General features: G+C 43.5%; 6 protein-coding genes across 10 annotated transcripts; 1 reads left to right on the top strand and 5 right to left on the bottom strand.

The window, feature by feature from the left end:
- Positions 1 to 2: 2 nt before the first annotated feature.
- On the bottom strand, positions 3 to 997 carry LOC131887796 (uncharacterized). The gene is made up of 2 exons (XM_059236501.1): positions 550 to 997; positions 3 to 474 (listed from the first exon to the last, which is right to left on the bottom strand). Exons 1-2 carry the CDS (start codon positions 869 to 871, stop codon positions 44 to 46), a joined length of 753 nt encoding a protein of 250 aa, XP_059092484.1. The 5' UTR covers positions 872 to 997; the 3' UTR covers positions 3 to 43.
- Positions 998 to 1,411: 414 nt separating this feature from the next.
- Positions 1,412 to 4,226, bottom strand: LOC131887799 (uncharacterized). Its single transcript, XM_059236504.1, has 3 exons — positions 3,963 to 4,226; positions 2,170 to 2,427; positions 1,412 to 1,931 (listed from the first exon to the last, which is right to left on the bottom strand). The coding sequence occupies exons 1-3, from the start codon at positions 4,066 to 4,068 to the stop codon at positions 1,771 to 1,773; spliced, it is 525 nt and encodes a 174-aa protein (XP_059092487.1). The 5' UTR covers positions 4,069 to 4,226; the 3' UTR covers positions 1,412 to 1,770.
- A 913-nt stretch (positions 4,227 to 5,139) lies between these two features.
- LOC131887954 (D-aspartate oxidase-like) lies at positions 5,140 to 7,029 on the top strand. The gene is made up of 5 exons (XM_059236699.1): positions 5,140 to 5,383; positions 5,455 to 5,691; positions 5,753 to 6,055; positions 6,156 to 6,381; positions 6,456 to 7,029. The coding sequence occupies exons 1-5, from the start codon at positions 5,199 to 5,201 to the stop codon at positions 6,558 to 6,560; spliced, it is 1,056 nt and encodes a 351-aa protein (XP_059092682.1). The 5' UTR covers positions 5,140 to 5,198; the 3' UTR covers positions 6,561 to 7,029.
- Positions 6,427 to 13,162, bottom strand: LOC131887951 (uncharacterized). 3 transcript variants are annotated; one of them, XM_059236697.1, is made up of 4 exons: positions 12,943 to 13,160; positions 12,703 to 12,821; positions 12,429 to 12,615; positions 6,427 to 7,328 (listed from the first exon to the last, which is right to left on the bottom strand). In XM_059236697.1, exons 2-4 carry the CDS (start codon positions 12,817 to 12,819, stop codon positions 6,601 to 6,603), a joined length of 1,032 nt encoding a protein of 343 aa, XP_059092680.1. In that variant the 5' UTR covers positions 12,820 to 12,821; positions 12,943 to 13,160; the 3' UTR covers positions 6,427 to 6,600. The 3 variants fall into 3 exon arrangements, with proteins under 3 accessions (XP_059092680.1, XP_059092679.1, XP_059092678.1); XM_059236696.1 differs by having other exon boundaries at positions 13,044 to 13,155; XM_059236695.1 differs by having other exon boundaries at positions 12,703 to 13,162.
- LOC131887945 (multidrug resistance-associated protein 1-like) lies at positions 7,637 to 12,146 on the bottom strand. Its single transcript, XM_059236682.1, has one exon. It carries the CDS (start codon positions 12,036 to 12,038, stop codon positions 7,728 to 7,730), a length of 4,311 nt encoding a protein of 1,436 aa, XP_059092665.1. The 5' UTR covers positions 12,039 to 12,146; the 3' UTR covers positions 7,637 to 7,727.
- Positions 13,163 to 13,344: 182 nt separating the features above from the next.
- LOC131887949 (tubulin alpha-1 chain-like) lies at positions 13,345 to 18,183 on the bottom strand. 3 transcript variants are annotated; one of them, XM_059236691.1, is made up of 4 exons: positions 18,017 to 18,183; positions 15,096 to 15,315; positions 14,029 to 15,022; positions 13,345 to 13,887 (listed from the first exon to the last, which is right to left on the bottom strand). In XM_059236691.1, exons 1-4 carry the CDS (start codon positions 18,017 to 18,019, stop codon positions 13,755 to 13,757), a joined length of 1,350 nt encoding a protein of 449 aa, XP_059092674.1. In that variant the 5' UTR covers positions 18,020 to 18,183; the 3' UTR covers positions 13,345 to 13,754. The 3 variants fall into 3 exon arrangements, with proteins under 3 accessions (XP_059092674.1, XP_059092673.1, XP_059092671.1); XM_059236690.1 differs by lacking the exon at positions 18,017 to 18,183 and adding an exon at positions 15,403 to 15,918 and having other exon boundaries at positions 13,345 to 13,637; XM_059236688.1 differs by lacking the exon at positions 18,017 to 18,183 and adding an exon at positions 15,403 to 15,556.
- Between the last annotated feature and the right edge of the window lie 1,153 nt (positions 18,184 to 19,336).

A 19,336-nucleotide genomic window follows, 5' to 3' on the forward strand; every position in this document is an offset into this window, starting at 1 on the left:
CATTTCAATTTATAAAGATTTATTTTCAGGATGTATAATATATCTATTTAGCGGCACACTCCACGGCTACGGTGTCTTCTTTGGCGTCTTGGTCGATGAGCTTGCGGTCCTCTTGGGTCATCTTCTCGGGACAGTTATCTTTGAAGCCATTCACATACCAATACTTCTTGCCGTACCAGTAGTTTCCGGGGGTGGGATCGTGCATACCAATCATCCAGCAACCCTCGGGGCACTCGGTCTCCTCGATATCAGGGTTGGAGTTCTTGTAGAAATAGAGGTACGATTGCCGAGGTTCGAGGTCCAGCTCACTGCGATCCTCGGTGAGGACGTGCATGTACACGGGATAAGTCTGACCGTCCACAGAGTGGTAGGAGTCGAAATCCTCACCAGTGTAAGGGAAGTAGTCTCCCATGAGATATTGGTAGAACACGTCTTGGTTGTTGGTGCCCTGAATGGTCACATGGCTGCAACACTCTGCAAGGAAAAGGCCACAACATGAGAATCTTTTGTGCTACTTTTGATGCCGGGACGTTCTTGGGGGTATCTTACCTGGGGCATCACTGGGGTAGTATAAGGCATCTTCCTGCTCATTTTGACCTTCGCCTTGAGCTTCGTTTTGATATTGGTCCTCGTTTTGGTAAATGGAATCGAGTTGTTGCTGTTCGTCAACGGGGACCTCTTGGACTTGGACATCGTCTTCAGGGTATTGCTCGTCGCGTTGTCCGAATGCGGCTTCGTCATTGTTATAGTAATCTTGATTGGTGTTACTGTAGTCGTAGCTCGGTTCTCCGGCTTGCTGTTGGGCAACCGGAGACCCGAGCACCACCAAAGCCCCCAGGCTCAAAAGAGCGGTTTGAACAATGATCTTCATTGAATGTGCTGATGTCGAATGATGACTTCGAGATTGAACCGCTCACCTTTTAAAGCAAAACCACTCGCTATTTTTTTTTCTCAGGCCGGTGAGAGCTAGTGGTAAAGTGAAGATAGTACGTCGCTTCATTGTGGTACGTGTCTACCTCCTCGATCCGTACTTCCTAAGGGGGGCTATCCATGAAAACTCGGAGAAAAAATTGAAGACCTCTTTAAGATAGCAGGGTTTTTCATTGTATTCAAGTCTGTTCTCAGATTTCTTGGGTAGGTGCTCGAGAATTGCAATTATCTAAAGTGATTTCAAGTGGATTGGTGCGGGATTTTGGCCCCAAGGGACGATACTCTCTTGGATGTAGATTTCTCTAAAAGACTACACAACAGTTTGGCTTTTTCTGGTTATTACCAGAATGACAGAACCAAGGTGTACCTGAATTTTTTAGCATAAGAGAAACTCTTTGAAGACTTAAGAGAGTGTACGTTAAAATGGGGACAATGACGTTCAATATGAATGGCCTTGATTATGGGTCATGACAGGTAAGGCTTATGGTTATCATTTTAATTATGTATCAGTACTAAATACAAATTTAGGCTCAAACGGTTTATGGTTTTTACTCCGCGCGCTGACACAAAGAATACACCTGCAAGTAGTGATGGTAGACTCTCTCAACATAGGAGTTGAGATTCGAGATGATGCAGACTCGAATGAATCAATTTCTTTGAAGCCTCCTTCGTCCAACCCATTCAATATCCAATCATTTTGATTATTCCCAAAATTTAGTGACAACATTATTTTCGTATTCAGTGACTCCTATTTGGATCCGAATCATTGAGTTGGCATCAAAGACCAATCACTAGGGCACCTGAGCCACCTGCCTGGCTGCCAGGAGCCGCTGATCCAGTTCAAGCCAGACATTTCAGGATGAGAGAGTCGGGTTGCCCTCTATCGTTCAAAATTTCTCCTCCAGATGAACTGGCCGAATCTGGACAAGCCTCTTGAAACCCCGTGAAGCGCCAATATTTCCGTCCAAACCAGTAATTTCCCGGTGTGGGGTCATACATCCCTGCAATTGCACAAATACACTTACACTAAGTTGTCTATTCCTTTGAATATGCTCTGCTATCCTTAAGATAAGCTTTAAATGGAGGTTTTGCCCTCCATTTGTTGGGGTATCACCATCGCCTGAGACTTTTGTACTATCGGTACGAATAGTACCCTGTCAACCTACTGACAACGATTTTATCAATGTTGTCTCACCTTTGAAGTCATTTGATAAGGATTGATTCACTGAGATCACTCACCAATCATCCAACATCCATCAGGACACTCGGTTTCATTGAGAGCCGGGATTTCATTCTTGTAGTAGTACAAAAATGAGTGTCTGGGCCCCATTCCAAATTCGCTGCGATTCTCCGTGAGTGTGTGCATGTACACGGGAAAGTTTTTGTCGCCATAGGTGATTGAACTCTGGTTGGCATAGGGCTCATAGACGCCCATGATGTTTTGATAGAAAGGATCTGCATTCTTAGTTCCTGATATGGTCAAGTTCGAGCAACAAGCTGGAAACAGGTGACAAGTGAAGTCTAGGGCTATTAAGTAGACGCAATTTGATATGAAATGATGGTTCAGATCGTTTAAATCTGGAATAGATATTTTCAAACCATCATTTGTTGGGGTTATCGTCGTAAAGTTTCTGTTAGCTATATCAGACACATATTACCTGAAACTATAAGAAATTGCTTTTAAAAAGCTCAGGTGATTCCATTATTTTGTTACCGCCTGCGGCAAAAAGAGTTATCATGAACCGTTTGGACAGTTTTAGCGGTTTGGACCAGTTTGGGGTGTTACTTGTATTTCTTTTTTTTGAGCTACCATGGCTGCAATCAGGAATTTTATAGTTTGGAATCAAATCATATGCCCAAGTTGCACATTTCATTTAATATGAATCACTTGACTGAGAAATTTATGTCCTTCAAGTACCTTAAACTCTTCAAATTGGCGGAACTGGTTTCTGATATGAGTTGAGTGTTGCCGCTTTAGATAGTGCAAAGCAGAGATGATCAGGACAGTGGACCCAACAACTTTAAATTTGAAATGCGTACAGAGATGTGGCCAGTGGGCAAGCAATATAAATTTTTGAACAAAGTATAACATGTTATACTTCATGGTTCAGGCCATAGTACTGCCACAAAAAAAAACCACGCAACGGCCCAAACTAGTCCCAGCCCCATAAGGGCTCATGACGCTTTTTTTGCCGCTGGCGGTAAGTAGTTAATCGAATCACCTAAACCTTTCAACACCATTACTTATTGGATTCGTAGGTGACAAATGAGCTTTTCTACAGTACTTGAGTCAGAAGAACCACTGGATAATGACGAGAGTAATCGGACATTTAGGCAAGCTCAGCAAAAAAAGGCGTTTCAAACTGGTTTTAACGAAGCTGACCTTTCCTCACAAAGCAATGTTAAAGAAGGGTCAGCTTTTAAAAACTTGTTTGAATCCCCAAACATGCATCACTGACTCTGGCACCAGCAAACAACTGAACCTGCCAGAGCTTGGCTAAACGTCCCCATGGGATCTGAAAGGAGCAAAAGAGCAACGGCACATCGGAAATTCTATATAAGGAAAGGACAACCTATACTTTTTTTCGTTCGTTTTCATCTTTGCGCAATAGAGCTGGACGATTTTAACCACGAATTCACTTACAGCGATGACTTACGGCTTATGGGCGTTTTAAGATCGTTCAGGAGTTTCCACTACTCAACTCTTACGGTCTATGTGGCTAATACTGATGAATCTACGGCTCATTCGCCAAATCCCAATTGAAAAGTCGTTCATGATTTAGGTTCCGGCTACGGAAAATAGCAAACCAGACAAACGCTAAAGAATGTCGAGGCTTGAAGGCACATGCTTTCCTTTTCTTCAGTTCAATTTTTATCTTTCGGCTCAAGTCTCTTGGCTATTTTTGAGCTTGTCGCAATAATGGGTACATCAAAGGCACAAGAAACATAATTTTACGTAACTTTGCATTCAATATCACAAAAGGTCCATTTCTACGAATCATTGAACGAGTAAATTGTATGGAGTTACTTACCCACGGAAGGATCAAATGAATCTATTGTCAAAACTAAAACTAGAACGGTGAGAAGAACTAACATGACCGTTGTGACCATTGCAGCTATCTTGACTTTTTTGTCCATGTTTTCAATGCGATGTCTCTCTGGAGAACTTATCTAGATGCTAAGATCACCAAATATGTCCCAATATTGATCGTAAGCACAATAGCAAAACACGTACGCATATCGCGTTTACCAAAGCGGCCTTAGATTTGTTCAGGTGTGACAAAGTGTTTCTGTCGACCTTCTTTGTTATTGAATGACTCATCAATAGCAAAATTAGAGCTCATCCTATGGAATCCCTTCCACCTTTACGTTTCTACAACGGGAATTCATAACTTGTGGCTGATGTTAATGGTGCAGGGAAAAAAGGGGATGTTACAATTGTGAAATGCAAGGTGAAATTAAGAAAAAGAAGTTAAATCGTTTCTTAAAAAATAACAAAAACGTTATGTTTATATTAAACCATGATGAGGCCGAACATATGGGCAATGAATATAAAAGGTTTTAATGTGCTCTTATTTTCGAGATCTCGCCTTTTCGACACTGTATTCATTACACCGTGAAATCCTATGAATATGGTCCACTTCGAACATCCCAAATCCAATAGTTTTTTTTCTGTTTTTTTGGGTGATCAATGTCTTCGTAACTTCAAGCATGAATTGAGAATAATGAGGTGTTATGAAATGGTATGGAAACGATATTGGAAGATAGCACAGATAATGCAGCAAGAGAACACGAAACCTACTTTGTGCTTTCGTGATTCCTCGTTATATCATTCAGAAAGGGTAAATACGCAACATAAATTTACCAAATATTCATACTAATACATATCAACATACGTTCTTGCTCTTTAATGGTTCGTGGATTTACACACTGAACATGAAGTGTCTTGGTCCCTTACGTAGATTCAAAGCGCACAAAAATGATCCATACGCTAAACTGTCTACATCAATTACACTTTCATCAACGTTTTTGTTTACAAAACACATCAGTATTGTTCCGTAATTAAGAAGCACTTGTACATGACCGGTTTTAGCACTTGTGCCTCGCAAAGCAAGAAAGACCGCGCTGCCCCCGAGGCAAGTGGCAATTTCAGGACAAATTCAAACAGAGAAACGTTTGAGGGGAGACGGTGCCAGTCACATGTAAGCGTGCTTTCAGCTTTATCGTATGTAACAACTCACCGAGACATTTTGTTCATTGTGTTGAGGATGAAAGTGCTTGTAATTGGAGCAGGTATAATTGGAACCACCTCGGCATTGAAAATACAAGAGGCTTGGCCGGAATGTCACATTGACATTGTAACCGAATCCCTGAGTCCAGGGACGACCAGTGATGGTGCTGCTGGATTCTGGCAACCTCATTTGGATCCACACACTCCAACGGAACTAGCCAGGTATGAAATCAGACCTGCGTTGCTGTTTGAAAATGCGACTAAGTCATGATCTTGTCCCATATCTCCAATAGAAAATGGTCCATTGAGACATTCCGTGAATTGGAAAAAATATGGACCTGTCCTAGAGCATGTCCTGCTTCGCTAAAGCCTTTGTCAAAAGCCTTGTCCTTGGTTCCTGCCGAGGAAATTTGGAACCGAAATTGCTCGGATGCAGTCAATGCCCGGCCTTATTGGGCGGATATTGTTTATGATTACCACAAAATGCCTTTAGAGGATCTCTCTCGACGAGGGTTTGATACTGAAGTATTGTACGTAATTTTCTTGATTCTGGGCAGGCACGTTACTACCATATTATTATGTGTATTCCAGCGATAGTCATTCATTTACCACATTCGTTTTCGAGGCCAAAATTGCTCTCCCTATCATATATTCTCTACTCCGAGAGCGTGGAGCGGCCTTCATTGAAAAGAAACTACTTTCCATTGATGATTTGGAACAACTCATGGAAGAAGAAGCCAATTACGACTTTGTCATTAACTGCAGCGGTTCCGGTGCCAGAGACCTTTTTGGTGATGAAGACATCCAGCCCATTCGTGGTCATGTGGTTCGAGTAGAAGCACCATTCGTACACACCATGATGGGCCTTGGCGGCGATGTTTACATCATTCCCACGTACGGCGTTTTATGTTTGTGTCACAGAGAGATTATGAGAATCTCTAATCTTTACGTTCCGAAAGCAACTTCGCAACCTCTCTATTCTTCATTTTTCAAGGCGGCAAGGCGTGGTATTGGGGACCATAGACCGGTTGAACGATTGGAGTTTGGAGCCTAATCCATCAGAGGTGGCCACTATTATGAAAAGATGTCAGGAGCTGTGTCCAGCATTGGCCGATTCCAAGATTCTCAATGATTGGGTTGGATTGAGACCATTTCGAAAGTCAGGCGTTCGTCTTGAACTAGTGGAACATCATCAGAGTACCTCGGGAAGGAAAACTAAAGTGAGTACCTTCGAGAGGTGAAAAGAAGATCAAACGTACACGAGGTTGATTCATATGGTTTGCTTTTATTTTAGATGATACATAATTATGGCCACGGGGGTAGTGGTATAACTTTAAGTTTGGGATGTGCTAATGAAGTCGTTCGACTTGTGAAGGCTCAAATCAATGAGAAATCATAAACAGCTCATAGTCGAGGCAGATTAAATATATGGAAAACTGTTATGCATGTGATCGTTCCGCAATTTTAAACTGGACAAGTACGATCAAGTAAGTGGTGAGATATCCAAGGATTGAAGTAAACATGGCGTTGTTGACCACAAAATAGTTGTCGGCGGAGAACCCCGTGATCTCCGAATATTTGCGGATGGTACATCTCACCTTTCCCTGGACATCCAATTCCCGAGTACTAAAAGATTCAATCATATACAATCTCTGCTTGACTTCGCTCACTTTCTTGATGACTTGATTCACGGAGGAGCCCAAGAAATAGAGTCGCCCGGCTGGAACCAGGCTGAAGACAAAACATCCAATGATAAAGAGTCCGTGAAACCAACTTTTGTATGAAATGATAAACGTGATGCTGAGGTAAAGGCTGAAGATCAAAGAACCCATGATCAAACCAAATAAAATCAACAGTTGTCGAGAAAACGTCTCCTCAATCGTGCGGTGGAGCTTGATCAAGCCATTGCAATGATCCAGGCAGCACGCCGTCTGTTTGAGCCGATCCGGTTTGACCATAAAAGCTCCTTTATGGACCATGCAGCAGTCAATGTGTCCTAGGAGGTGCTCAAAATGGTACTCCAACACGGTCATGAAGCGAAGGAAGAGAAATTCAGAAAGCAATTGCGGCAAATGGAGATAACAAATGGCAATGGCAATTGCGAATCCGAATACCAAATCGAAGAGACGATCAATTGAAAGACCCAAAATTTCGGGAATGACTGAACCTGAAACAAAAATTGATCTGAACTGGAACGCCTCAATTGAGATGTGGCAAGTTTTAAGATGCTCGATTTATCAGGGAATCACTTATCAATCACGAGTCGTATTCCTTTTTTAATCAATTTCCCCTTGTTGTCACGCCAATATAAAATTGGATGTTCCTTTCGCTTTTACATTTTCAAACATCATTTTGAGTTGAACTTCGACTCGTACTCGTCAAGATTGTAATTGTTAACGTACAAACAAATTAATGTATTCATTTTTTCATCATTATTTAGCTAATTCACAAAACCTAATCACACTAACTAGCAAATTGATACACCGAAGCATTTATTTAATATGCTATACATTTAACGATAGGACTAACAACATCTTCCTGCACTAATAATACATCAGAATTGAAATCACGATTGGTTAGCGGCATTTAGCATGGATTTGAAAACAGAATCAGCCCGATTACTTAAGGAATGAGGGCTATCTAATTCTGCCACAGATCCGTCCGATAAAACCAGAATCCGGTCCGAGTCCAAGATCGTATTGATTCGATGGGCGATTGTCACAATGGTGCTTTGGTTCAGTTTTTCTCGAATGGTCCTCTGTATCAGAGCGTCCGTTTCCAAGTCCACAGAGGCGGTGGCCTCGTCTAAGATCAAGATCTTGGTATTACGTAACAAAGCACGAGCCAAACATACTAGTTGCCGTTGGCCCACTGAGAAATTGTCCCCATTTTCATGCACTTGATGCTCCAGTCCATCTCTAAGAGTGTTGACGTATTCAATCAAGTGAGAATGCTCCAATGCACTCCACAGCTCTTGATCCGAATGTTGCTCCAAGGGATCGAGGTTGAACCTCAATGATCCCGAAAATAAAATGGGATCTTGAGGAATAATCGTGATTTGGCCTCGAAGATCATGGAGACCTTTTTCGGTGATATCAATGCCATCCAAGAGTATCTTGCCTTCAACGGGCTCGACAATTCGAAAGAGAGCTTTGGTGAAACTTGATTTACCCGCACCTGTGCGACCACAGATTCCAAGTTTCTCTTGGGGCTGAATCTTGAGACTAACACGTTGCAGACACAGATCCAGACCTGGCCGATAGCGAGTGCTATATCCCTGGAATTCCAATGCTCCTCTACATTCAGAGTTGTTTCCGGGTTTGGTCCATTGGTCCTCTTGTTCCACGTGATAATACTCCATGATCCGTTCTAAGCACACTGAATTACCTTCTAGATTGCAAGCCATGTTCACCATCCAGGAGAAAGCCTCCAAAAGCTCAAAGGAGTACGTCAAGACCATTCCCGCAAGTCCAGCGCTTATTGACCCTCTATCAAGCACCACCAATAAGGCCACACTGAAGATTATGAGAGCGCCGATGAACTCTGTCCGGGCTCCGAGCCAGAAAACGGAACATGCGTTGAGGTAATGGCAGGCCACATTCTCATTGAGCTTGTCATGGCACTTGCTAACGAATTGGTCCGCACAATGATAGGCTCGCAAACTGGACACGCCTCTCAAAGTCTCGGAGATGTGGCTCAAGATCGGAGACTTGCTGATGGATTCCAAACGCTTCAGTTGGCGAGAGGTTCGGATGTAGTACAAAATGATTAAGCAAAACATAACGAATAACCCCAAAGCAACAATAATGAACCACGGAGTAGCAATAGCAATAAGGATTAAAGTGAACGAGATGTCCATGAAGCACCACAAGAAATCGGTGAATTCTTGAGGTAGAGTCTCATCTGCAACGTCAAGGTCGGACGAAAAGCGGTTCAAAATTCTTCCCAACGGTGTGGTGTCGAAAAACGACATTGGAGCCCTGATGATATGGTACAGAAGCTTATGATGCAAGGCTCTTGAGGCTTTTGCACATGCACGGTAGAGGGAGTATTGTCTTCCAAAGCAGACAAATAGTTCGCTTACGCCGATGAGCCCGTACACGCCAAGGAACAAAATAGGGGCATGGTTTAAACCGTCATTCATGTCTGCCCAATATGATAACCAAGCAGTACTGCTGACATGTAGACCTTGACCAAGTACAAACATAACCAGGATCATGGTAGATGGAAATCGACCAATGATTCGCATGTAATCCAAGTACACAGACCATCTCACTTGACCATGGAAGGCCTCTTCATCACGAATGAGTCTGCTCCCAGCATCCTGGATTACATTGGTATCTTCAACTTGATAGTCTTCACCACCTCCGTTTGACATATGAGAGAGTAATCGTTGACGTTGTCTGACCTTTTCATGGGTCTTCCTTTGACCGAAGTCACGAATAAGGGTGGCAAATTGCTTCCCACCGGTCAAGAGCTCTTGGTAAGTACCTTGCTCTTTGATTTGCCCTTGGTCTATGACAATGATTTGGTCCATCTTCTCCAAGAAATGAATCTGGTTTGTGACCAAAACTCGAGTCTTGTCTCTCAGCAGCCCATGTCCGGAGGATATCACGTTGTGAAATATGTGCTCACCGACATGAGAGTCAACAGCTGATAAAGGATCATCCAAAAGGTACACATCGCGATTCGCGAAAACGGCTCTCGCAATGGAAACCCGTTGTTTTTGTCCCCCGGATAGGTTGATACCATTCTCACCAATCTCGGTCTGATCCCCATGAGCCATGATGCTGAAGTCCTGCTCCAAAGCGCTAGCAGAAATGACCCGTTCGTAGTTTCGGACTTGCATTGACTTTCCGAAAAGAATGTTTTCTTTCAATGTTGTATTCAAAATCCAGCCGTCTTGTGGGATATAGGCAATCTGGCCGTCAATATTGACTGATCCACGCCTCTTTACCATGTCTCCAAGAAGGCAAGAAAGTAACGAGCTCTTTCCGCAACCGACTTTTCCCACAATGGCAACCAAAGATCCTTTGAGGATGGATACAGTCCCCGTCTCAAGTGAGAAATCGCCGTCTTTGCTCCACGCAAAAGAGCCATCTTTGATCTCAATCGCATTTTTAGGATCCTCTGTTTGATAACCAACAGCCTCTTCATCTAACTCTTCAGCGTTTAGGAACTTGCCAATTCTTCGGATTGATACGCCAATGCGAATGGTATCAAAAAGAACAATTGGGAACAATTCCAAAGGAATTCTGAGAATGCTAAGCAAGGATATTGATACGAATATCTTTTCAGGGTTGAGAACGTGGTTGGCAGGATCTAAAGCCACGTATAGGACAAAAATTAAGAGTGATGCAAACACTGGGCTGCTACTGAATGTGCAATTGGACAGTGCATAGAGTTTGGCTGTGCTCTGCAAGGTGTCCACCTCAATGTTTCGATATCCCTTGATCTTGTTCATAAATGGGATTTCCCAGCAATACATCTTTATCAGCTGAATTCCATTTAAGGTCTCGGAGGTGATTTTCATTCTCTCGTCCTTGTTCTTCAGTAAAATATCTTGACACTTCTCAATTTTTCTATTGCCGTAGGTATTGAACGGAACTAAAAGGAACAAGAACACCACTCCTGCCAAAGCAGCGGGACCCAATTCTAAGTAGAGAAATGTCATCGTGACAATGACGAGCAATGGATCAGCGATGAGATGCTCAACGTAGGGAACACATTCCAGGATGAGTTGACTATCCACAGAGGAGAAATTGATGATCTCGCCCGATGAAAATTCTTGCCTGGCCTCATTCGACAGCCTAAGAGACTTTTTGTAGATTGCTGTCACCAAGCCATTGCGTAGTTTTACCGCTAAGCCAGTCATCAGTTGATTTGGAATATTGAATAAGATGGTGAAGAGAATGCTTGTGATAAAGGTAACCGAGGCAAAGAGGACTCCTTTCCACGTTTCTTCGTCCGGAGTTTGTAAGTGATTTAAGATGAGCTTGAGCATCAAGGGATTGACAAAGTGCAGACCGTGATGAATCAGATACAAGAACATTGCAAGTGCTAGAGCTTTCCAATGAGTACGAAACAAGACACGCCAGATATTTACTTGTCCATTTCGGGCAAATTCTTTGTTCCAGTTATTCAGGAAATCTAGTTCATTTAAACTAGAATCCAATCCTGGATCAACTTTGGGCAATTGTTCTTGTGTCAAAGGAGCTCGGAAGCCTTGGCGAATTAAATCATTGAGCCAACTTAAGGTTAAGTAGGATATAAATGAAGCCCGGTTTTGTGGGCAGCCCACCACTTGAGTTTCGGTTAAGCTGTATAACACAACTTGCACAAAAATTAAGGGTAGAAATGTTGCCACTAATATAGCTCGAAACGGCTGGAAATTGATCACTAGATAATCCACTTCATATTTGAAGGTTGGCAGTTCACACACAAGGCTAAGGAACCAAAACATCCAAAGATTTCCGGATGTTTGCAGATGGTATCTTTGACTAATCAAAGTCAACCCACCAATAAGTAGCAGACCTAACTCCAAAATGACCATTCTCAGAAAGTCAGAATGAAACAAATTGGCATCCGTGACGACATGCTTTCCAAATTCACTAAACACGTTTAGGCCTAATATCATCATGAGTGCTAATTTTGTCCAGAAAACTTTGGTGGGCGTGCCGTAGAGCGAAATGGATTTCCTTGCCAAGTAGAATCTTTTCAACCAGAACGGAAGTGTAACCAGCAAAACAGCAGTAGGTAAAGGGGACAAGATCACGGTCCGGAAGCACTCTGTCAAATCTGGATCATTAGTGTTCCACGTGATATCCGGATCCCACAGACGGTCCGTACAAAACGACATATTGACAAGTTGCAGCATATTTCTTGGCGCTTGTATGGATGTCTTTTTTGAACTAAAATCACTGGCATGTGGCGACTGGCTCACTTCGTTTCACCATACATGCCACGGGGGTGCACTGATCTTTCACTGTATATGCAACTTTGATAAAGAAAGACGTTAGGCATACGTCAATTGAGAACAAGAAGGTTGGTTCGTCGGGGAATCTAATTTTTTCTGTTTACCTCGATTTCGCTGATTCTTTTGACCTCGAAACTATGACGGAATTTTTTTGTAGATCTGAAGCCTCTTAACAAAAGAGTAATCAATCGGATGTGTCCGACCCACCTCTACGATTTGCTTGTGTCGTCTTTTTTAAAGATTCCCGGCTTTCTGGTTTAGTAACTCCAAGACTGATATCTCGAAACTTACTGATTAAGGTGAAAGAGACGATGATCATTGCAATGAGGAGGAAAAGGTAAGTTTGTTTGGTGCATTTGGGATTCTGGATAACCCCATCATATCCATCCACTACGCCCAAGGCCCGGACGCCATTGACCAAGTCATTGAGATTCCCACAGGCACTGATGTTCGTAAGTTGGAGCCACAAACTTGACAGCTAAACCAAAATGAAATTACTCGAAGTTGTTTGAGATATGGTGAGTACCCAAAGGCTTCAAAGTCAGGCATGAAACTCGCACACTACCTGGATTAAAGCTAGGAGGCCAACCACCGCCACGAAATCAGTAGACGAAAAAGATTGGTTGACCTTTTCTAAAATCACTTCATAGGTAACTCCTTGGGGCAAGTACACGATCCACATGACTTGAAGGCCGATGGGAATAGCCAATACCAATAAATTCAGGAATAGGGCATAGAAGATGAGATGAGGGTTGCATTCAAATTCGGTGAAATCGTCGTGAATTGTGAAGTTAAAAATCCCCACCGATTTAAAAGCGAGCAGGATTCTCGACATGCCTTTAAAAGGCGACTCGAAGACAGGTTCCGATGTTAGATGAGACTTGTCATGACAATGTTGACACTGACCTTGTAAACTCTCTCGGGGTCTGGTTACTGGGGATGAGGCTTCCATACTGTCTAGGTTTTTGTCTTTTCGATCATTCATCATATGCTTAGCTTGAAGAGACTTTCGATTTCACAACTTCACTCATAAACTGCAAAAGTAGCACTGGAACGAGAGAGCGTGTTCCATTTATAGGCAACTCGATTTCATGTTCCGAGTTGAAGCCTCCTCAATTAGACGTAATTAATTTCATTAGCGGTAACGTGACGAGTGCTTTAATTGGAAGCTTTTAGAGTTGCCTAAGAATCAATAAATGATGGTAGATAAAGTGCCAAATGTTTTATTATTCCAATGGGATATCAGAAGATGGAGAGAGTTTTCAAAGTGATGGGGAGCAAGTCCATAATATTTGACAAAGTTAAACAAGAGAATTGTGCTTCCGAGATCACCCCTCCCCATAGGGTTGCAAGCAGGGGCCAAAGGCTTAATATTCGTCCCCTTCATTGCCTTCAGCATCGATGGAGTCGAGACCAACTTCCTCATAATCCTTCTCCAACGCAGCCATGTCTTCACGGGCCTCAGAGAATTCGCCTTCCTCCATACCTTCACCAACGTACCTATGGACGGAAGTGAGGAAGCAAGAAGAGTGGAATTTAGAATTTGGGATCCAGATGAGTTGGAATTAAGTGGGAAGAAGTGTTGTGTTGGGAGTGTTTGAGAGTGTGATTTGAGGTTTAGTACTCGTCACCACCATCTTCACCGGCCTCTCCGGAATCCATGCCGACTTCTTCGTAATCCTTTTCAAGAGCGGCTAAATCTTCTCTGGCCTCGGAAAATTCGCCTTCTTCCATGCCTTCACCAACGTACCTTTACAGAGGGGAAAACATAAATCGTGTGCAGAAGAAGAGCCACACGTGGGCTTGCCAAAATCAAAAGTGCAGCATGCAAGAGTCCGTACCAAACCAAAGGATAGATGAGTGTGTAGAATATAAGGAGTTACACACTTACCAATGAACGAAAGCTCGCTTGGCATACATAAGGTCGAACTTATGGTCCAAGCGAGCCCAAGCCTCGGCAATGGCCGTGGTATTGGATAACATGCAAACGGCACGTTGCACCTTGGCCAAGTCTCCACCTGGGACCACAGTAGGTGGTTGGTAATTGATCCCAACTTTGAAACCAGTGGGACACCAATCGACAAACTGAATCGATCTCTTGGTCTTGATGGTGGCAATGGCGGCGTTTACGTCCTTGGGCACCACATCACCACGGTACAAGAGGCAGCAAGCCATGTACTTGCCATGACGAGGGTCGCATTTCACCATTTGGTTAGCAGGCTCAAAGCAAGCATTGGTGATCTCAGCCACGGACAGTTGCTCGTGGTAAGCCTTTTCGGACGAGATGACTGGAGCGTAGGTGACCAGAGGGAAATGGATCCTGGGGTATGGTACCAAGTTGGTTTGGAACTCTGTAAGATCCACATTCAGAGCACCATCGAATCGAAGGGAAGCAGTAATAGAAGAAACGATTTGCCCAATGAGTCGATTCAAGTTAGTATAGGTGGGCCGTTCAATGTCCAAGTTACGGCGACAGATATCATAGATGGCCTCATTGTCGACCATGAAGGCACAATCGGAATGTTCCAAAGTCGTATGGGTGGTCAGGATGGCATTATAGGGTTCCACAACGGCAGTCGCCACTTGAGGAGCAGGGTAGATGGAGAATTCCAATTTGGACTTCTTGCCATAATCGACTGAGAGTCGCTCCATGAGAAGAGAGGTGAATCCAGATCCGGTGCCTCCTCCAAAAGAGTGGAACAAGAGGAATCCTTGCAGTCCAGAGCATTGATCGGCCAACTTGCGAACTCGGTCCAAAACCAGGTCAACAATCTCTTTTCCAATAGTGTAATGTCCTCGGGCGTAGTTGTTGGCGGCATCCTCTTTTCCGGTGATCAGTTGCTCAGGGTGAAACAGTTGGCGGTAGGTTCCAGTTCGGACCTCATCTATTTAACAAGCAGTTAATCATTGATTGGACGCTTGTATGTGACAAACCCTGGGAAAGGCCTAAGTTCTTACCAATGACAGTGGGCTCCAAATCTATGAACACGGCACGGGGCACGTGTTTGCCAGCGCCAGTTTCGGCGAAGAAGGTGGTGAAAGAGTCATCTCCGCCCATAAGCTTGTCGGATGGCATTTGACCATCAGGCTGAATGCCATGCTCCAAGCAGTACAGCTCCCAACAAGCGTTTCCAATTTGACAGCCGGCTTGGCCAATATGAACGGAAATACACTCACGCTGCAAGTGAAATGATGCCGGGATTAAAGATTGCTTGAGGTTCCTTCATTTGATTCGATGAGCTAATCGGAACTGAAACGTAGTTACATTGACAGCCAACTTCTTGAGAGGCTCTTTGTGGTAGGAATACTCTTGATAACTAGACATGATGAGGAACTTTTTCTAGTGATGACTGATTGATCCGAACAAAAGGATGCAATTGAGCACACGGCATGAAACTTCAGATGTCAAGACGGAGAGAGGGTTCATTTCCAGTTAGGCTGGGCTCTTCGAATGTCATCTTCAACAGACTGATATGAATCAAAAGAATCATTTGAAAGAAAAAAGAGCGAGAATGGCAAAATGCGACGCCTCCCTATTCAAAATCTTGATTGCGGCTACATTGGTCCCTTGCCATGGCAAGGGTGTTTGCGTCACGGCTGCTTGACTATCTATTGCGTATGTACGAGTCCTACAAAACGGCAGGCCCTCACAAACGGTGACAATAGTACTGCATTCGTCTCTCAAAGAGAGTTCAGTGACTAAAACGACAGGATGTCAACTCTATTTGCACACCCTTTGCTTTAGGGTGTGTGACGCCGACCACGACCAACTACCAACTTTGATTTATGAAAGTTCAAATTCAAAGTGAGCTTGAAGCCTGCCTCCGTAACACAAGTTTTTCGGAAGTACTACAACTACTACCAAAGCTTAGAGATCAAAAGAGATTTCTTTCGAAGGTGATCGGGTGGATCAATCGTGCCAGTGTTCAATTGCAGAGTGAAGAGTCAAGTGAATTGTAAATTCAAAGTCGACCCACTCCCCTGATTATCCTAATCGCTCATCCAAATCAGTCCTAACGAGTCCAAAATAAGCCACAAGGGTGTTTCTAACAACCATTTTGATCATGAGCAAGCCAAATCTTGGGCTATTCATCTGTGATGACTGATGACCAAAACGGCGTAACGCGTACTTTTTTAGTCCGATCGTGGGCGGCATATTGTACTGGTTCGGGTTGGGCGTTTAACATCCACAACCAATCAACTCAATCATACTGCAGATGGTTGCAGTTTTGGCCATCATGCTGACGGAATGCTGCAATGCTGTCTGCACTTTGGCGATGGGAGTGACTTGTTTGAACTGCTACCAATTCACACCCACTCTAGTCGGGGAAAAGAGTTCATCTGGTGAACTGTGATCAACAATCCGTTTTGATCTGATAACTCAAGCACCATTTGAACGTATGGAATTTGACGCTTTTGTTGAAAAAACTCGTACAATACCAGTAACACATCCAAATCGCCAAACATGATCCGTCGACACAAAATTCGAAACTGACTTGAAGCCGGATGGACCCAAGAATTGGGGAAGTGGGGTTGGTTTTAATCTCATACTTGTGTCATTTCCTGAATGACTGTCCGAATGAAGATATTTTTTCATTTAATGCTTGCTTGTCCACCGACCAATAATCAGTCATTCAGTTGTACTTTGGATTCAATGAAACTTCATGAGACTGAGAAGTCAAGGCTCATTATCTGGCCAATTCAGATGCACGCTTGAAAACGGAGCGAGGTCAATTTAACTGTAAGCCATTTCCCTTTGGACTGGGCTTCCATCCATGACAAATCTATTCACAAGACTTGTCACTTTTTTTGAACGCGCAGCAGTTGGCCATCTTGTTGAAACCCGTTAACAAAACGTTCTAGTCATTCATTCTTGAGAGGACCATCATCTCTCTCGACTCTGAAGGATTTCTGACATGACGGAAAATCCACATGGCAATGTGGAAAGAACCTGAAATTAGTCCATGACTAGTGATTGCACACTATAATCATGTCTGTCATTAATTACGACAATAAACGTCTTCGCAGGGAGTCCAACAGTTAAAAAGATCTTAAGCTTGAGTAAGCACGAACGACTTTGGCACCCAGGCCAATCTGTATATGTAGTATCTCAAAAAGAGCATTTGCTCACAATTTAAAATCGAAGTGAAAAAGTTCGAATAAATTCATTTTTCTCCAGGTGCTTTAGACACTTCAAGTAATGCGCGAACTCCATGGGGGATTGCATGTTGATAATGACTTGATACTGAATGCGCCCACATTCTAGTCAAGTAGATTCGAGTATTGCCACTCTCCAGAACACGACAAGGTGTAATCAATGGCCGCCAATGACTTGGATCTTTACCACCTTGAGAGAGGAGGCGTCATTATGCGCCATAAAGACTTACTAATATCCAAATTAACATTCATCTGCCATGCTATTTCATACTCAATGAAGGTTCATGCGCCTTTCCACAGAATGCAGGCGGACATTTAAAACCTGCCATTCTCTAGTATCTTCCCCGAAAATTTCAAACCTCACGGCCAACTTCTCGTGAACCCAATCCACCTGCACTAATTCTTGTCCAAATGCCTTGCTGAGGTCTTAACCCTCAAGGAAGCTCTTTTCAGGTCTACATTCCATTCCTAGAGGTTACCAGGTAGGTCAAAATGATGCAGGCTGCCACATGTCAAGTGGTCCGAGGTCGGCTCAGAATCTAGAATGTCACGTACTAATAATTCCAAGTAACCCTTTGCGAGGACCGTATGCCTCTTGCGACTCCTTCCACCTTCTTTTTATCGCCTAGAAAAATCATCCTCCCCTCCTTGCAGTTATCAGGATGGATCTCGTTTCCCAACATAATTAAAAGCTTCTTTGACTAACAACGAAAAGAACTTACCATTTTGAGGTTGAATTGAAAGTCTCGGCTTGCTAAAAGATGACTTTAAATATGACAGGTATTGTCCGTAGAGGGATGCAGAAGGAGAAATCCAAGTGTTCTCTTCCACAACCAAAGTTAAACTCGGATGAGGAACGATTTGTGACGAACCAGGCGAGCTGAGATTTGCTTCCAAGCCCCCTCGTTCAATTCAAGCGGCGACGCTCCGTGGACGTACCTCTTTAATACTTCATGCCATACAACGGAGCTCAAGTCCCATTGGTAGAGCCGCAGGCCTCGCTGGTGCGCCCATTGGTTCCAGACCGGTTTCGTACACTCAGGGAGGCCCATTCGACCCCCCTCCTCTGATGATTTTTTTTGGGATGACTCACCCATCTACCCAGACACCTTTGGTGCCCCATGCGTGGGTAGGAAGTATTGAACCATTCCTCAAGTACACACAAACTACATTCACCCTTGAACAGGTACCCCAAGGAGTGCATCATGCTGCATGCCTGGTACTGACTGGCCTATTGGTTGAGGTGCTGGGTTGAGGTGGGGTGGGCTGCCCCAAAACGAGCAGGAAAAAAGGGGATTGCCAGTACACCTGGCCTGAAATACGGAAGGAATTATGTGGGCATCACTTGACACTTGTTACATTTTTGGAGGATTGAGTTTCAATGGATGTTTTGCAGATATGGGTGATGGTCAATTTCGAAAATGTAGGCCCGAAATTGGGGGATGAGCCTAGTTTCAGGTACTTAACATTGACGGCAGATGTCAGAATTTGTAGCAGATGTTTGACATTTGGGGCTGCTCAAGTCAGGGCAAGGTATGATGATCTCATCTCCATTGTTGGTTAGCCTTCTATGTACAGGCTTCCAAGCCTATTTTGTATTTCACATTGTGGCACTATGGTATTAGTGCATACGCAGTGAACTACCATTGGACATATATTAAAATAAGCGAGAAGATTCAATCCAATGGCAAAACCAGAATGTAACTGGGATGTAAAAAATCAAACGGCATGTTCGAGTTTTAAATGCAAATATTTCTCTTAGCAATTAATTTTCTTTAAAAACTCTTCAAACTCGTTTTTTTGTCTGCATCGAGATTGATGTTTGCAGGGTTTTGATAATTATAGAATGCAGGGTCAAGGGCTCAAAGTAAAATGCAATTGTGAGGTGAGGCCTCTTTCCTTTCATTTGTGTCATTCTTCGAGGATGGTAATTCGGAGCTTGATTAGATAGAACACCTCGATGGGCCTTCTTGAGGGCCCTAAGCTCGTATCTCGAGAGATCCAACACCACTCATGGGAGCTGAAAGTAATTTGCTTATAAA

The sequence above is a fragment of the Tigriopus californicus genome, chromosome 10, assembly GCF_007210705.1.
Source record: "Tigriopus californicus strain San Diego chromosome 10, Tcal_SD_v2.1, whole genome shotgun sequence".
NCBI lineage: Eukaryota > Metazoa > Arthropoda > Copepoda > Harpacticoida > Harpacticidae > Tigriopus > Tigriopus californicus.

What these genes read in the sequence shown, in the direction of transcription:
- LOC131887796 (XM_059236501.1), bottom strand. Translation starts at nt 871, where the DNA reads ATGAAGATCATTGTTCAAACCGCTCTTTTGAGCCTGGGGGCTTTGGTG. An exon ending in CTACCCCAGTGATGCCCCAG is followed by an intron (nt 475 to 549) that starts GTAAGATACCCC and finishes TTTTCCTTGCAG; the next exon opens with AGTGTTGCAGCCATGTGACC.
- LOC131887799 (XM_059236504.1), bottom strand. Translation starts at nt 4,068, where the DNA reads ATGGACAAAAAAGTCAAGATAGCTGCAATGGTCACAACGGTCATGTTA. An exon ending in TTCATTTGATCCTTCCGTGG is followed by an intron (nt 2,428 to 3,962) that starts GTAAGTAACTCC and finishes ACCTGTTTCCAG; the next exon opens with CTTGTTGCTCGAACTTGACC. An exon ending in TGATGGATGTTGGATGATTG is followed by an intron (nt 1,932 to 2,169) that starts GTGAGTGATCTC and finishes GTGCAATTGCAG; the next exon opens with GGATGTATGACCCCACACCG.
- LOC131887954 (XM_059236699.1), top strand. Translation starts at nt 5,199, where the DNA reads ATGAAAGTGCTTGTAATTGGAGCAGGTATAATTGGAACCACCTCGGCA. An exon ending in ACTCCAACGGAACTAGCCAG is followed by an intron (nt 5,384 to 5,454) that starts GTATGAAATCAG and finishes TATCTCCAATAG; the next exon opens with AAAATGGTCCATTGAGACAT. An exon ending in CCTCGGGAAGGAAAACTAAA is followed by an intron (nt 6,382 to 6,455) that starts GTGAGTACCTTC and finishes CTTTTATTTTAG; the next exon opens with ATGATACATAATTATGGCCA.
- LOC131887945 (XM_059236682.1), bottom strand. Translation starts at nt 12,038, where the DNA reads ATGCTGCAACTTGTCAATATGTCGTTTTGTACGGACCGTCTGTGGGAT.
- LOC131887951 (XM_059236695.1), bottom strand. Translation starts at nt 13,125, where the DNA reads ATGATGAATGATCGAAAAGACAAAAACCTAGACAGTATGGAAGCCTCA. An exon ending in GCCTCCTAGCTTTAATCCAG is followed by an intron (nt 12,616 to 12,702) that starts GTAGTGTGCGAG and finishes ATTTTGGTTTAG; the next exon opens with CTGTCAAGTTTGTGGCTCCA. An exon ending in CGTCTCTTTCACCTTAATCA is followed by an intron (nt 7,329 to 12,428) that starts GTAAGTTTCGAG and finishes TTTTTGTTTCAG; the next exon opens with GTTCAGTCATTCCCGAAATT.
- LOC131887949 (XM_059236690.1), bottom strand. Translation starts at nt 15,462, where the DNA reads ATGTCTAGTTATCAAGAGTATTCCTACCACAAAGAGCCTCTCAAGAAG. An exon ending in TCAAGAAGTTGGCTGTCAAT is followed by an intron (nt 15,316 to 15,402) that starts GTAACTACGTTT and finishes TTTCACTTGCAG; the next exon opens with CGTGAGTGTATTTCCGTTCA. An exon ending in TTTGGAGCCCACTGTCATTG is followed by an intron (nt 15,023 to 15,095) that starts GTAAGAACTTAG and finishes CTTGTTAAATAG; the next exon opens with ATGAGGTCCGAACTGGAACC.